General features: G+C 58.6%; 8 protein-coding genes across 8 annotated transcripts; 5 read left to right on the top strand and 3 right to left on the bottom strand.

Annotated features, from left to right (window-relative positions):
- Positions 1–94: 94 nt before the first annotated feature.
- Positions 95–1,351, top strand: SPRG_12008 (hypothetical protein; the record flags this gene model as incomplete). The annotated part of the gene is made up of 4 exons (XM_012351037.1): positions 95–202; positions 252–333; positions 383–1,223; positions 1,273–1,351. 4 exons carry the CDS (start codon positions 95–97, stop codon positions 1,349–1,351), a joined length of 1,110 nt encoding a protein of 369 aa, XP_012206427.1.
- A 49-nt stretch (positions 1,352–1,400) lies between these two features.
- On the bottom strand, positions 1,401–4,470 carry SPRG_22290 (hypothetical protein; the record flags this gene model as incomplete). The annotated part of the gene is made up of 10 exons (XM_012351064.1): positions 1,401–1,652; positions 1,699–1,911; positions 1,956–2,166; positions 2,216–2,628; positions 2,677–2,759; positions 3,162–3,471; positions 3,526–3,597; positions 3,643–3,810; positions 3,859–4,257; positions 4,300–4,470. The coding sequence occupies 10 exons, from the start codon at positions 4,468–4,470 to the stop codon at positions 1,401–1,403; spliced, it is 2,292 nt and encodes a 763-aa protein (XP_012206454.1).
- Positions 4,471–5,225: 755 nt separating this feature from the next.
- On the top strand, positions 5,226–5,835 carry SPRG_12006 (40S ribosomal protein). The gene is made up of 3 exons (XM_012351036.1): positions 5,226–5,323; positions 5,374–5,492; positions 5,543–5,835. Exons 1-3 carry the CDS (start codon positions 5,321–5,323, stop codon positions 5,667–5,669), a joined length of 249 nt encoding a protein of 82 aa, XP_012206426.1. The 5' UTR covers positions 5,226–5,320; the 3' UTR covers positions 5,670–5,835.
- A 533-nt stretch (positions 5,836–6,368) lies between these two features.
- Positions 6,369–7,522, bottom strand: SPRG_12005 (hypothetical protein; the record flags this gene model as incomplete). The annotated part of the gene is made up of 4 exons (XM_012351035.1): positions 6,369–6,457; positions 6,510–6,725; positions 6,770–6,929; positions 6,989–7,522. The coding sequence occupies 4 exons, from the start codon at positions 7,520–7,522 to the stop codon at positions 6,369–6,371; spliced, it is 999 nt and encodes a 332-aa protein (XP_012206425.1).
- A 300-nt stretch (positions 7,523–7,822) lies between these two features.
- On the top strand, positions 7,823–10,062 carry SPRG_12004 (hypothetical protein). The gene is made up of 9 exons (XM_012351034.1): positions 7,823–8,008; positions 8,054–8,250; positions 8,294–8,821; positions 8,868–8,948; positions 8,997–9,091; positions 9,140–9,227; positions 9,277–9,450; positions 9,581–9,625; positions 9,672–10,062. Exons 1-9 carry the CDS (start codon positions 7,840–7,842, stop codon positions 9,993–9,995), a joined length of 1,701 nt encoding a protein of 566 aa, XP_012206424.1. The 5' UTR covers positions 7,823–7,839; the 3' UTR covers positions 9,996–10,062.
- SPRG_12003 (hypothetical protein) lies at positions 9,987–10,671 on the bottom strand. The gene is made up of 3 exons (XM_012351033.1): positions 10,544–10,671; positions 10,441–10,493; positions 9,987–10,395 (listed from the first exon to the last, which is right to left on the bottom strand). The coding sequence occupies exons 1-3, from the start codon at positions 10,635–10,637 to the stop codon at positions 10,009–10,011; spliced, it is 534 nt and encodes a 177-aa protein (XP_012206423.1). The 5' UTR covers positions 10,638–10,671; the 3' UTR covers positions 9,987–10,008.
- Positions 10,672–10,937: 266 nt separating this feature from the next.
- On the top strand, positions 10,938–11,533 carry SPRG_12002 (hypothetical protein). Its single transcript, XM_012351032.1, has 5 exons — positions 10,938–11,014; positions 11,061–11,194; positions 11,240–11,309; positions 11,352–11,415; positions 11,458–11,533. Exons 1-5 carry the CDS (start codon positions 10,950–10,952, stop codon positions 11,503–11,505), a joined length of 381 nt encoding a protein of 126 aa, XP_012206422.1. The 5' UTR covers positions 10,938–10,949; the 3' UTR covers positions 11,506–11,533.
- A 99-nt stretch (positions 11,534–11,632) lies between these two features.
- SPRG_12001 (hypothetical protein) lies at positions 11,633–14,112 on the top strand (the record flags this gene model as incomplete). Its single annotated transcript, XM_012351031.1, has 4 exons — positions 11,633–12,052; positions 12,102–12,335; positions 13,096–13,255; positions 13,342–14,112. 4 exons carry the CDS (start codon positions 11,633–11,635, stop codon positions 14,040–14,042), a joined length of 1,515 nt encoding a protein of 504 aa, XP_012206421.1. The 3' UTR covers positions 14,043–14,112.
- Positions 14,113–14,122: the final 10 nt, after the last annotated feature.

Below are 14,122 nucleotides of genomic sequence, written 5' to 3'. Positions count from 1 at the left end.
TCTCGTGTTTGATTGGTGCATCAAGATCTTTTAACGGCGTGGCTCAAAATACCCAAGGGACGGTTTTCAGAGCCAAAGCAACCCCGACAACAGCATGGTGCTCAACAGCGAGGACGTCGACGTCCGACGCGCCGAAGCACGCCGGGCGCGCGACCAGGAGCGCGTCAAGAAGCTTCACGACGGCCGCCTCCGCAACATTGGCGTACGTCGTTGCCGTCGCCACGAGCGTCTCACGCATGGGTCTGGTCTAGGCGGACATTGTCGGCGTAAAGAACCAAATCGCAGAGAAACAGCAGCTCGCCCAGCAGCAAGCGGACGAGGAAGAGAAGCAATGTACAACTGCCCACGCCATTTGCTGGTTGTAATCGTGTGCGATGTCTAGTCCAGGAGCAAGAAGACCTGCGCCGGTACCTCATTCGCGTCGAAGCCGAAGAGACGCTTGTCAAGCGCGACGAAGCCGCCAAGCTTCGGCGCGACTGGGCGATGCAGTCGCAAACACGCAGCGAGCGTCGAGAGGCTGATATCGCGCGCAGCACCAAAGACTTTGCGGCCATCAATGTGGATGGCTGCAACCTCTCGTCGGCGCAAAAGTTTGATGGCGAGGACCGCGGCCGCCACGAACGCCACCGCCTTCAGGCGGCACAGAACCGCGACTGGGCGCAGCTTCAGATGCAGGAGCGCCAGGCGCGCTTGCAGGCGGACTACGACGACGCCCGCGCGTACGCAGACACGATGGCGCATGTGAGCAAGCTCCAGGACGAAGCCGAGACCGAGTACGAGCGGGAAAAGACCAAGCAGGCGCTGGAAGTGCGCAAGTTCAACGAAGCGATGCTGGCCAACCAGCGCTTGAACAACAGTCGCGCCCGTGCGCGAACGCTGGACATGGACCAGAGCGAGATCCAGGCGACCGTGTCGAGCGCGCTCGTGAGCGAGAACCCCCTTCAGGCCAAGACCGACGTGTCTGGCCGCGTCCGCGTCGACCATTGGAAGGGTCTCTCCCCGGAGCAAGCCAAAGCTGTCGTGTTTTCCAACGAGGCTATCCTTGCGGCGAAACAAGCAAAGCGCGAGATGGAGCGCGACGCCGAGCTCGAAGAGTCGCGGCAGCAAGATCTGCTTCGGCGACAAATGGCGCAGTACGAGTACGAGGCGGAGAAGAAGCGCGTGCAGCAGACGCTCGAGGTGCAGCAGACGCTCAAACGCCAAGCCGAAGAAGCCAAAGAACGGTAGCCAGCTCATGCTCTAGCAACGATCTCATTGGTGCCCATGGCGTAGAGAGCGACGGCAGAAGGATCTGTCCCAGGGCAAGATAGAAAAGGGCTTCTTCAACTCGTTTGGCACCTCGTTCCGATAGATATACCGTAGACGTCGTAGGACTACCTCGCTAAAAAGCACCGTTTGCATTACGAGTGATCGTGGTGGAGGTCAAGAATGGCCTGAAGTGCCGAAGCCGCGTGTTCGAACGCTGCGTCTGACTGCGCGTCGTTTTTGCGTGTCGTTCGCAAGCGCTTGATCGCGTGACACGTCTCGAGGAGATCATCAATCGTTGCTGCCGCCCGCTTCTTGATCGAGGAAGCATGGCGCGTCGGTCGACTTTTCTCAAAGACACTGTCCTGTTGGTGCATCAAAAGCTCGACTCGGTCGACGAGGTCGTGCTATAAACAAATTCTAGGACACAAACCAGAAAAAGAGACCAAGTACCGAGGGCGGATCGACCACGATAGCAAAAAAGTCGTGCAGCGTCAGCGAGTACCGCAGCAAAAGTTCGTGAATGGACACGGTGTGGGGGTCGGCGACGTTGGACGTAGCGAGGAACTTATGCAGCCCGCACAACGCCGTCGCGACGACAGGCCATGGAGACGGGTACTGAAGCAGCGACGAAAAGATCGCGCAGAGAGCATCGCCAACCATTTTCTAGCCAAATGTTTTGCTTCGGTGCAAGACGAGTTGCGACGTACGTGGTCGTTTGGCGCATCGCTTGGGACCTGGACGTCAGCGAGAAAGTGCATAAAGTGCGCAACGAGAACGTGCGCGGTAGCATGCGCCGCTGCAAGTTGCTGCACGTGCTGCAGCAGCGCGAGGTAGTAGTTGTTGGTGTTTGTCTTGAGCGCCGGATGCAGCACCCGGATAAGCTCCAGCGCATTGCAGAGCACGCGGTGAAAAGCGTCCCTACGCAGTGCGCGCTTTAGACCTGATTGTGCGGAAGCGTCGTGTGTACTCTGCCTGCGGCGGCTGGCGCGCGAGAAGTTCCACAAGCTTGATGAGGAGCGGCTGCATCCAAGACGATGCGTCAACAATCATCTCGTGGTGGACATGGGCGACGTCGTCAGTGCCCAAGAGGATGTTGGCGCACACGAGAAGTGTCGCGTCGACGATGCGCCAGAAAGCGTTCTCGAGCTCGCCGTCAGTGCCGTCCGCAAGGATATCGACAGCCGTTCCAAAGCACTCCATGGACACCGACAAGTGCGTCGCCACAAAAGCCACGCTCGCTGCGTGCGCCTGGCCCGCCGTCGTGCGCAGCAAGTGCTCGAGCATGTCAATGTGAGCCAGAAACGCTGGCGTCACGTGGTGCTCGGGCCCATCGCCGCAAAGTCCTTCAAATGTCGCAACGGCGCCACTCAAACAGTGCGTCTATAAACGGCAGTGTGAGTCGTCGAGCAAAAGTTGCCGCGCAGTCACTTGTTGGGTGGGACTGAGAACGTCAAAGATGCTCGCAAGAAGATCAAGCAGTGCCACGCGGTTGTCGCGCGGTTCCGGGAACTCTTGATAGGGCGCCGTAAGCATCTTTAGCAAGCAGTCGACGAACGCAACGCCTCCTGGCGCGGAATCCTTCCTTTTTGGCACAAGTCTGTGCGGACGATGAAGCCACTTGCGTGTGTTCTGTACCATGTTGTTTGGAATACGTGGCGCCACACTAGCTGGCACAAATGTTGCTGGTAGACGTTGGGATGGAACGAATATGAGAGCAATTGCAGCTACGCGTCTGTTAGCGCGAAACACTGGGACGCCTGCTACCTGAGTTCTGAACGCGTCAGCTCGAGGGGAGGCTGGGAAGGCAAGCATAATGATCGGCTCGATTAGAACCTCCGAGAGGTAAGAGCGACGCGTTGTGCGTGTATGCGTGACGACGGATCGGAAGCACTGCATCAGCTGGTCCAGGGTACGGCTCACGACACTGAGTTCGGGTCGCTCGATTAGAAGCGTGTGCGACTTGAGCAAGATGCAGATGCGAAAGAAACATGTCAGATCTGCCGTCGTCGATGCAAGGCTGGACTCGAGCTGGACACGGCACCACGGCTTGAGGGGCGCGTGAGCCAGTCGAGCTTGGCCGAGCACTTTACTGAGGACCGTCATCGCGTCGGCCCGGAGAACATCGGCCATGCGGTAAATCTCAGCGTGGTGCTGGCCAAGACGCAACTGCATCTCGAAGATGTTGCCTGAGACCTTGCTGAGAAAGTCGAGACGGTCGTTGTACTAGACACACAGGCGTACTATGAGCGCCAACACGTGATGTCGGTGGAAGCGGACCTCGTCCGGGCCGAGAGAGTCAGCAAAGCAGCCAAAGAGGCCGGCGTAGGCTTTCAGGAGAAGTCGCAGCGTCTAGAACGACGTAGGAAGTTTGTCATTGATTGGATGGATGGATACCTTGGTCAAGTTGATGGATGTGGCGATCTCGAGCTGACCGAGTTGTGTACTGAGGCAAGCGACTTGGCTCTCGACTGATGCTTCAAGAGTGCGATACAGCGACGCTGGAAGACCGGCTTCGGTCTTGGCAAAGACGCTGCGATACATCGTACAGAGACGTGTGACGGTCTAGTGCGTTGGATCGCGGTCGATCCTCGGTGCTGGATCGTCGCTTACCTTCCAGATGCAAGCCATGAGCGCAAGATCTGGCGTGGGTGTGTCCACGCGGGCAAAGGCCAGGAAGCGCAGCCAGGCGTCGCGGCAGTACGCGATCGATGCGATTGTATCGGGGTCGTCGTCGGCAGGGGGCGTCCGGTTGAAGTAGTACTCGGAGAGCGTGCTGCAGAGCTGGACGAGGAAGAGGCGTCGCGGGTCGTTCTCTTGGGTCATGGTGAAGAGCGTGTGGGTATCGTGGAACGTGGAGCTGATGAAGCTCAGGTGGCGTACGTCCACGCCTGGTCGCGACTGAGAGTACGTCTGCAGAGCAAAGTCTCCGAGGCGCTGCTGCATGTCTGTGGGACAATCGTCTGCCGAGACAACCTTTGCAAGCAGCGTCTTCATGACAACGACCGATATCTACATGCACAGGTAGACCAAGGGCGCGGATCCAGTTCTCACCTCGGCCTCCATCGAGCGATCCTGGCCAAGGAGCGCATCGTAGGCGAGGAAGGCTTGGTCCATGGTCTCGGGGGCGTCAAGGTCGATGAGGATGCTACGCAGGACGTCATCCTCCATGGGCGGGCGCTCGTCCAGCGTCGCCAGCGTCGGTGGCCGCAGATCCTCGGTCATCGTCGGTCGAATTCCAATCCCGCCAAATGCTCTCTGGAAAATTCTTGCGTTTGATTGGTGCAATTCGTGGCATTATAGCCAATTGGGTTGAATGATGCAACCATGATTTGACCAAAATGGACTTGCAGGAAGATGAGGATGATCCATCTATTGGTGTTGTTGCTCCCTGCAGCACAAGCAACATTGGACTCGAGTAGGCGAAATCGTTTTCAGGCAGCGTGTATGGAAGTAGGGCTCCTCTCATGGCCTTGAAGCACACGTGCATGCGAAGTGTCATGGGCATTTCAACGGCAGTGGTACCGCATCCATCCTTGTAACAGCAGCCATGAATGCAATGCCATCTCCATGGCTTGGGGCACCAAGCTGCAACGCTGCTTTTTGCCAGAGCAATCGTGTGACATGCTTCAAAATGCATCAAGGATCCGCCGACAGACGCTGTACATAATGCCTCCTCTGCAGCACCAAGGCACAGGATCAGCGTGGATCCAACGGCGACCATGGCGGCTTCGGCGACCAACATGGCGAGGGTCGATGATGGTCGCATCCGATTTTGAAATTCGGCGAAATCCTAGCGCTATCTGGTCATCCTACCGGCAGTTTGGGTTTGCCGGGCCCATTCCGAAAGCGACAAATTAAAATCTCGCTGCTGCATATGGGTTTTGTATGCGACGCAATAAAAATACAGTTTGTCCGGATAGAAGCGGAAGGTTCTCGACCAGTCAAGACTCAGCTAGGCCAAATTATCCGGAGAGCCCGCAAGCTTGGAAATTGACTGGTCTGAAGCGGTGGTTGGTCCAAGCACGCATTTTTCACTCGTCTTCTTCCAGTGTATTGCTCCAGTTGATTAATCATGGTACACAGCTGCAAGACGACAACGACGACGGTGCTCACTCGCATGCGTAGGCCCGCGACCTTCTCCACCCTTCCGCCTCTGAGGAACGCAGCAAGCACAAGCTCAAGCGCCTGGTTCAGTCGCCCAACTCGTTCTTCATGGACGTCAAGTGCCCTGGCTGCTTCAACATGTACGCGCCCGCAGCTCCCTGGCGCGCCTCGCTCATGACAATGTTTGTAGCACGACCGTCTTCAGCCACGCCCAGACCGTCGTCCTCTGCGGCTCGTGCTCGGTCATGCTCTGCCAGCCCACGGGCGGCAAGGCCCGCTTGACCGAAGGCTGCTCGTTCCGCAAGAAGACCGATTAAATGTAGTTCAGGCACGCCCGAGGTCGCGTCCGTGGTACGCCAGCACAGGAACGCGTCACTCGGGGCATAGGCAGTGAACGCCTGTATGCGCGCTTGTCCCCGGCCAAGCGTCGTCTTGCGCTCTTAACATTTGAAACGAAGAAGACGATGTTTATGCCTTGCGCCACCTCTTGACGTAATTTGTGTGCACGCTTCTAGGGTCAGCCCAGCGTAAGCCGCTGAATGTGGCCACCGCAGACCTGCAAAGCAATGGCCAAGCACTAGCGCTACAGTTGGGACTCTAGCTATGGTGTCTAGGCGGATCCAACCACGACCTCTATTGCACCTAAAAGCACTGCGATAAGCGAGGAGCAATACTAGTCGGCTGGGTCGATCTCTGAGATGTCCATCCGTGCCATGCCATCTGTCACTTCTGGCACGTGCGAGCTCGTTTTCGGTCATGGCAGTGGGCGCCCACCAGGTCCGGAGCCCATTCAAGTTCAAGGGCTGCAAACTGCAGAGCGCAATCATACTGTATAGAGGCTAAGGCTATGGTTATCCCAGCCCGAGAACGCTAAGAACGATTGTTGAGGAGACTGCGATCGTGGCTTCGGACGTGGCTTCCAGCACCATGTATTCATCAAGTGTTGTGGCGACTCTCGTCCGCTGCCATCGATGTCCATCCATAGCAAACCTTGGGCAATTGGTGTATTCTCGTTATTACGACGGCGGGTTGTACATGTAGTGGTACATTTGGTCGTGGAGGCGGATGTGGTTCGTCGACGTGATCGTCGTGCCATCCAGACGCACTATCCAGGTCATCTTCGTCGGTGCTCGATTGGCATAGGATGGAGAGAGTACCTTCCATGTCGATGTCGTAGCTGAACTTTTTGTTGGCGACAAAGTGGAGGTTGCCAGAAACGGACTGCGAGCTGTTGACAGCGATCGGCTGCTTGAGGAGGAGCCGGCACTGGTACCAGTGTGTGCCCGTCTCGGATGGCGCCGTCGAGAGCACGACGGTAGCCGTGGACCCGATAAAATCGACCGTGAACCAGCACGCGAGACCGTGCAAGATGGCTACGCAAGCGTTAGGCCTATGCATGCATAGACGATGCGCGTACATGTGCGGTTGATCGTAAACTGGAACGGAATGTCAAAGCCGTGAAAGTCCTCGACCGACATGCGTCCAAAGTCGAGCGTGTGCGACACGGTCGAGCCCGAGATGAGAATCGAGGGCGCAAAGTACCCGACGACCGGCTGCGAAAAGTGGTTGTCCATCGCCTCGTCGACGAGCGAGCTCAGGTTGAGCCGTAAAAGTCACGCTGGCGCCAAAAGCTGACCTTGGCCATCTGCTCTTGGTAGATCGCGTCGTCCGAGAACGGAGCGACGAACATCGTGCCGATCGACGGAAACATGAGGCCACCCGGCTTCATCCACTTGATGCGCCCCGAGACGTACGATTCGAGCATGCGCTCGTGCACGAGGAAGAAGCCCATGGGCTCGGAGATGACAATGTCGACCTGCTCGGGCAGGTCGACCTCTTCGACCTTGCCGCGGACAACGATGATGCGGTCGGCAAGGCCGTTGTCTGTGAGTAGCTTTCGTGCGCAGTCAGCCATCGCACTGAGCTCGACGGCGTAGACGCGCTTGGCGCCAGCCTTGATGGCAAAGTAGGCGAGGATGCCAGACCCGGTCCCCACGTCGAGCACGACCTTGCCGGCAAAGTCCGAGGCGTTGGCGAGCATGGCGCGCTCGTACGTGCTCGTCCGCACGTGGTCCTGCAGCATGTTCTGCTGGTGCAGCAGCATGCCGTAGTACTGCGAGAACGGGTTGTCCTCGTCCGCGTCCACCATCGGCTCGTCCGTCTTGGCCATCTCACCACACAAATCGAATTGCTCCAACCCACCACCAACCGGATCTTTGCTCGTCCGCAGTATCTTGCTGGATAGTCTGAAACGGCGGTGCTTCGGCCTGCACGCAGTCGAGTGCTCCTGCGTCCATCGCACGCTGGCCACGAAGACTTGGGCGCAAGGATCGCAAGCGCAATGAGCCATGACGACCGCACCGCCGGCGCCGCGTCGAGCGGAATTGAAACCAGCAAGGAGCTGGTCGGTTGTTGCACGCGTGGCTTCGAAGTTCGGCCCGTAGTCCGAAGCTATTTATTTGCATTTTGGTGGCGCAAGGAGGCAGGATGGGTCGAGTTCGTGCGCCAAGCTTCGAGGACGACGACGATACGCACGGTCTCTCGACGCAGCCAACGCTTGCCTATGGGCATGCGCCTTCTCTACCGACGCTAGACCCATCGAGACAGCCAGAGCTCCTGCACATCAAGGCGGTACCTCAAAACGACGACGAGCAAGGTAGGGCGACTCGCGGCGCGTATGATATAGCGGCCACCAATGTAGGCGGCGCGCTCTTCGCCAAGCATATCACAGCCACATGTGAGCGCAGCGCGTACCAGCGGGCGCATGCAAGCAGCAGCTACGGCGCATTGACGACTCAACTCACGCTCAAGCCATCGGACGAGCTCAACGACCCAAAAGAGCTCGCGCGCTTGCTCGGTTCGTGCCACATGAAGACTACGGCCGACCTAGTGCGCAAGGTGCGGTTGGAATACGTGTGCTTCTGCTTATCTGGCCGCGTAGGACGAGATGTTGCGAGCAAAGGCCAGGGCAGACATGGCCAAGGCATCGCAGGCGCGAAACATGTCGTTCTCAAGCGTGGAAGCCAGTGTGGAAGAGTGGAAGCGCAAGGTCCAGGCGGAGAAGGAGGCGAAAGAGAAGGCGTTGGCGGCCGAACGCGCTGCCGAGGCGGCGCGCCAAGCCAAAGAGGACGAAGCAGCTGCCCAGGCCAAAGCCAAAGCGGAAGAGGAGGCGGAGGCGGAAGCGAACGAAGAGGCAGCCAAGGCAGAAGCCGACGAAAAGGAGGCAAAGGCCAGCGCGGAGGCCAAGGCAAACGAGGACGACAAGACCAAGGCAGCGACCGAAGCCGCGGCTGCCCGAGCCAAGGCCGACGCTGCGCAAAAAGCCAGCGTCCCAGCGGCAAAGGAGCCTCATGTGCTCGAAAGCGAGGCGCGGCTGCAGCGCTTGCGGGCTGTGCATGCCGCGAGTGAGCCCATTCTCAACTCGACAGACCCGCGCGTCAAGAAGATCCGCATGGACGTCAAGAAGCAGGTGCGACGTGCTGCGTCGTACATGTGTTGCTACAAGCGTCGAGTAGATTGGTGAAGCGTGCAACCAAGTGGCCAACACGCCCAAATCCATCAAGCTTGTGGTCACCAAGCTCTGCAAAGTGCTCTCGGTGCGTGTCGTCCCGTTTGCGATGCGTAGATTGACGTGTGCGGTGTAGGAGGCTCGGGCTGCGGGCCCCGAGTACCTCAACTTTTCTCTCGACATTCTCGCGACGCGCCTCACGTCCCAAGTCAAAGTGCTCACTGAAATCCGGTAGCCACCACGCGACGCTGCGATTGCATGCTACATGTAGACACATAGGTCGTGCTTCCCGCTCGCCCATGTTGCGGCCATGTGCAGCGTGCACACGCCAGAGCTTGCCGACATCTTTGTCGCGCACCTCAACCAGGTGCGCTCTTTTGTCGATGAACTCGCTTTCACATGGAGCCCCGCGGTAGATTTGCCCGTTTACGGTGCCGTTCTGCCCGCCGCTCCGTCCGGAGCAGAGTCCCCAGGAGTTCCTCGCGACGATTGGCATGGAGTGGGACGACGAACGCCAGGCGGCTGAAGAACTGGAAAAGTACCAGATGCGCATGTCCATGGCGATCGCGCTCCTGGCCGCGACGATGCAGGTCGGCTCGATTGCTTCCATGGCTCTTGAATCACGGTTTGTTGGCAGACGACGCCGTTCGATGGCAGTCCGCAACCCAAGGGTTTGGCCTTCAACGACCTCTGGGCATGGCTCGCTCGGCTCGTGAACAGCCCCCGCACACGTACACTGCCATGACCATCCTTGCGCTGCTCGAAGTACGACGCTTCTTCGATCACATGCGATGCTACTGTGTGCTGGTAGACGGCAGGTTTCGCGCTCCTCTCGCAGTACAAGCGGCAGTTTCAAAAGCTATTGGAGCTCCTCCAGCGCCACGTGCTTCCCGATCTCTCGCGGGATGCCAAGTCGGGCGCCGCTGCGAACCTCGCGCGACTCAACACGTTTCTGGGCGAAAACCAAGTGCGCAACGAGCCGGAGGGCCGCGTGCCGAAGGAGTCGGAAATCTCCAAGGACGACGAAGAGCACGAAAGCTCCAACGACAGCCGTGGAGGCTACAACAACAACAACAGCAACAATCGCGGCAACGGCGGCGGGCGCGGGCGAGGCCGTGGCCGCGGATACCGGTAGACGAAGAGGGTTTTTATTGACGAAACACTGTTTCGAGCTTGGCAAGCTGCTTGGCGCGAGCGACTTCCGCCTTGGTGTTGCTGCCCATGAACCACACCGACGCGGCGACGCCCGCAAAGTAGATGGCCGAGAGCGGTACCGTGCTGCGGCGCAACGCATCATCGGCGCCGAGGAGCCCCATCACGCCCCAGACAAGCGTGAGGCCGACCGAGAGCGTCTGGGCAGGCACATACTGATCGCCTTCCGTCACGTACGTCTTGGTGAGGAGGATGGCGGTGCAGGAAGCAATCTTGATCCCGGCAATGAGCGCCAGGCCGAGGATGCTGGTCGTTGAGATGGCGTACCACACGGAGAGGATCTCAAACCCCACAAGTGCATAACCGAGCTTGCCGAGGAAGCCCTGGACACGCATGAGCCATTGTGTGCTGCAGGAGGCATGTACTACCTTCCACAGGAGGTTGAAGGCGGCGACGTCGTTCTGCGAGTGCGCGAGGTGCTCTACGCCGAGGATGCGTGAGGGGAAGGGACGGCAGCATGAAGCGAAGTACCTTGCAGCGTCGTCTTGACTTGCTCGTCGAACGCCTCCAGGGAAGACTCTCTCGTGATGCCGGCAAGGCGGCGCTGGCGGCTGCGAAGACCCATAGCTGCGGCGTCGACGCTTGCAGACGGTCGAATTTGCACACTGAGACACTTGGTTTTCAGGTCTTATTTTCGGCGTCTGCCTCTTTAGAGCACGGAGTAGATTATGCTTGTGTTTTGACGTGCAGGCTCTCCAGCGCCTTTCATCCCACTACGAGTTGCGCGTGGACAAGACGAGCTTAAGCGTGTTGTGATTGGTATCCCATCGGTATGCTGGACTAACAGCCAAGCCGCGGACGTTTGATGATGAAACTAAAATCGGCATCTGCCGCCGTAGAAGCGGTCGCGTATCTTAGTTTCGAACCGACGCGGACAATGCCAGCAACAACCAAGGTGACGGCGGCGTCGGCGATCTCGCTGCGCCCGAGCTACAAGAACAAGTGCGATCAAGCGGCGCCGAAGGGTGGTGCTGACGATGCGGCGTAGGCCTACGACCACCAAAATGAAGCAAATCATATCGGCCGTGCTGGCCGAGAAGCTCGAGAACGTGCCCTACCAGTCGGAGCGCGCGTCGCAGCTCACAAAGGAGATTGCCGACGCCGTCAAGGCCCAACTCAAAGGTGCGAGGCTCTTTGAAAGCAAGGCTGTGAGTGCTATGGACGTAGCCTGCGAGTTTCCTCGGTGCAAGTACCTCGTGCAAGTCGTCATTGGCGAGCAGCGCGGCGAGGGCGTCCGGTAGCGTGCTGTGGCGAATGTATAGAGCGAGCGATTGCGTAGCATGGGGTGTCGCTGCTTCTGGGACGCTGAGACCGACTGCTACGCCACCGAGACGTACACCAATGTACGTGTGGCGCTGTGTCGAGAAAAAGCTCATATTGTACAGGATACGCTGTTTTGCGTCACCACGGCTTATAGCGTCTACCTGTACTAAGACACGTCATACATGTATATATACTGGATGGATTGCTACTCGACTCGTAGCTCAGAGACTTCGAGGTCGACGGAAATATCTCTGCCGTTTTGAAAGCGGCTTGCAGTAGAAACCGCTCTTGAGTTGGATGGACCGCGCGCGGAAGGCCGAGCCGCATGCGAGCGAGACCATGTGGCATCGCGAGGTGCACAAGAACCTCGAGGGCCACCTCTCGCGCATGAGCCACATGACGCCGTTCATCGACAACACCGTCCCCAAGACCGCGGCCATGGGCGGCAGCAGCACGTCCAAGAAGAGCCAGCTCAAGGAAGACCGCCTCGACGCGATCGAAGTCGAGAACCGGCGGCTCCTCGAGCGCATTGCGACGATCGCGCTGACGACGGCCAAGGGCGGCGACGACGAGAAGACGCCCAAGAAGTCGCTGCACGACGGCCAGCGCAAGCGAGAGCAGGAGAAGATTTACATGGAGAACCAGGCCATGCTGCGGCGACTGCAGACGGTCAAGCCCACGCTCAAGCAAAAGGACCCGAAGAAGGGCAACAAATGGGTGCGGCGAGCGCGCTGGTAGACGCGATACGCAACAATCTACCTTGTAGAAGCTCAAGTTTGTCAAAAGCAAGGAGCACAAACTCAGCAAGAGCGAGCGAGAGATCGAAACCAAGACCGACGGCAACGCGATCCACGTCAAGAAAGCGTCGTCGCGGAAAGCGACCCGCCGCAACAAGATCGTACCGGGCGGAGCCTCGCACGGCGAGGAGATCGTGCCGGAACCCGAGCCAAGCCAGAAGACGCCATCGATCACATTGGATCAACCCGACCCAAGCGATGCGGTACGGCAGCTGCCAGAGTCCAGCAGCAGCGCAACCATTGCTGACGATGCGATGATTGGAGCAACTCACGACGGTCGCGAAGACAGCCGAATACCATCGCCGAGCGATGCGCACGCCACGGAGGAGAGGCAAGCACTCGCACCCTCTGCGCCTGTCGAAAGCGCAGGCATGACCGAGTTTCTTCGTGCGACGTCGGCCCCAAGTGACGCCGCCGCCGACAGCGATGAGTCTTCAGAACCACCACGCAACACGACTTTACCTGCTGCTGCTGCGGTGGACGAAGAGGTGCCCAGTACGCTCACAGCCGCTGTTCCAGAACGGTTCGGATCCACAGACGTCATTGAGCATGAACCGTCGTCGGGCGCTGTCCAGGAAGCTGCACCATCGCCACCACCAAACCGTGATGAGGACGTTGCAAATGAAGTCAAGGCGACGGACGACAGAACGATGCCAGGTGTTCCGATCAGCGACACGACTACTGACGCCGGAGCTCCGGCTGTGACAGCTCTTGCATCGGTTGTGGTGGAAACTGAACTTTGGACTGCAGTCGACCACATGATACTCGACGAGGCTGCGCGAGTCGCTCCCAGCGGACAATGCCGTCGCACCTTACGATGCTGACGGATATGACGACAACAACACGCAGCGGCTGGGCTCTGTGGACACGCCGCCGCTAAGCGACACGGCCGATTTTGAGGATGCAGCGCTGAACGCTGTTGCACAATCCCTTGCAACTGCCGTACTCACCGCGGGGTTGCAGCACGTGGTCGTCGAGCGCACATCGCCAACGAAACCAACCAACTCGCCGGACGAAAAAACCATCTCGTTTCAATGCGATGCGGGCGGCGCAGACGCTACACCGGTCGTGTCCGCTCCCACGCTTGACAAGGAGTACGACGAAGCTTCTGACGCCAGAGACGGTGCAGGAGAGATTCACTGCAGCCAACAACCAGGTGGTCCTGGGCTTCCAACACACGAGTGTACATCTCATGGAGACGTATGGTAGGGCCTGGCTTTGCGCCTGTGGGCGATGAAGCCAAAGAGTCACCGAACACGGACCGCCACGACGATTTGTACGACGATGACGATCGGCCCACCGTTCGTGCCACGGCACCGGAAGAGTCGAGCCACCACGACGAAGAGTCGACGGAGCCTGCGTCGACAGAGGTTGCGGGCCAGGAACTGCCACCACCACCCGCCGACGGCGAAGCTGACGCCTATGATGATGATCTGGACAACAGCCATGTATATACAAACAACGAAGAGAAGGACACTTCGACCAAGGAGACGAACGAATACAACCCGACCGAGCCGACATTGCCCAAGCCTCCTGACGTATCGTCCAACATCCCAGCCGAAGAGATCAGCGCTAAAGACGTCCCAGTGGAGAGCAACACAAGTTTGATACCCGTCGACGACGATGGGCATGCGTACAGCGACGACGACGACAGTGGCGAGTCCTCCCCGGCCCCCAAAGAAGCCGTCGCTACTGCACCGAACGACCACGAAGGCGGCGACGACTACGAGGACGACACAATGCATGACACGCCGCCGGTGAACCCAGAAGACGATGTGTACAACGCTGAGTTTGACGACGAAGAGCAGCACGAACACATGGAGCTCGCGTACGCTGACGACGGCTTTGACGACGGACATCACGCTGACGAGGACGGCGCCGACTACGGAGACGAGCATTTTGTCGAGTAGCCGCGTTGCAACCTCCTATTTATCTACATCCGTGCGTGTACAGGATAGACAAATCTGAGTATCCAAGCGAGAGAAGTGGA

Source organism: Saprolegnia parasitica (genome assembly GCF_000151545.1).
Source record: "Saprolegnia parasitica CBS 223.65 unplaced genomic scaffold supercont2.73, whole genome shotgun sequence".
Lineage (NCBI taxonomy): Eukaryota > Oomycota > Saprolegniomycetes > Saprolegniales > Saprolegniaceae > Saprolegnia > Saprolegnia parasitica.
The sequence above is the reverse complement of the archived record's forward strand: the minus strand, read 5'-3'. Positions and strand labels throughout refer to the sequence as shown.

Bases quoted from the DNA above. Each gene is read 5' to 3' on its own strand.
- SPRG_12003 (XM_012351033.1), bottom strand. From the start codon at position 10,637: ATGGGTCTTCGCAGCCGCCAGCGCCGCCTTGCCGGCATCACGAGAGAG. The intron at 10,494-10,543 runs GTACTTCGCTTC...TCCTCGGCGTAG, and splicing joins AGTCAAGACGACGCTGCAAG to AGCACCTCGCGCACTCGCAG. The intron at 10,396-10,440 runs GTAGTACATGCC...ATGCGTGTCCAG, and splicing joins CCTTCAACCTCCTGTGGAAG to GGCTTCCTCGGCAAGCTCGG.
- SPRG_12006 (XM_012351036.1), top strand. The intron at 5,493-5,542 runs GTACGCGCCCGC...CAATGTTTGTAG, and splicing joins TGCCCTGGCTGCTTCAACAT to CACGACCGTCTTCAGCCACG.
- SPRG_12002 (XM_012351032.1), top strand. From the start codon at position 10,950: ATGCCAGCAACAACCAAGGTGACGGCGGCGTCGGCGATCTCGCTGCGC. The intron at 11,015-11,060 runs GTGCGATCAAGC...GATGCGGCGTAG, and splicing joins CGCCCGAGCTACAAGAACAA to GCCTACGACCACCAAAATGA. The intron at 11,310-11,351 runs GTAGCGTGCTGT...GCGATTGCGTAG, and splicing joins CAGCGCGGCGAGGGCGTCCG to CATGGGGTGTCGCTGCTTCT.
- SPRG_12004 (XM_012351034.1), top strand. From the start codon at position 7,840: ATGGGTCGAGTTCGTGCGCCAAGCTTCGAGGACGACGACGATACGCAC. The intron at 8,009-8,053 runs GTAGGGCGACTC...CCACCAATGTAG, and splicing joins TCAAAACGACGACGAGCAAG to GCGGCGCGCTCTTCGCCAAG. The intron at 9,092-9,139 runs GTAGCCACCACG...GTAGACACATAG, and splicing joins AAAGTGCTCACTGAAATCCG to GTCGTGCTTCCCGCTCGCCC.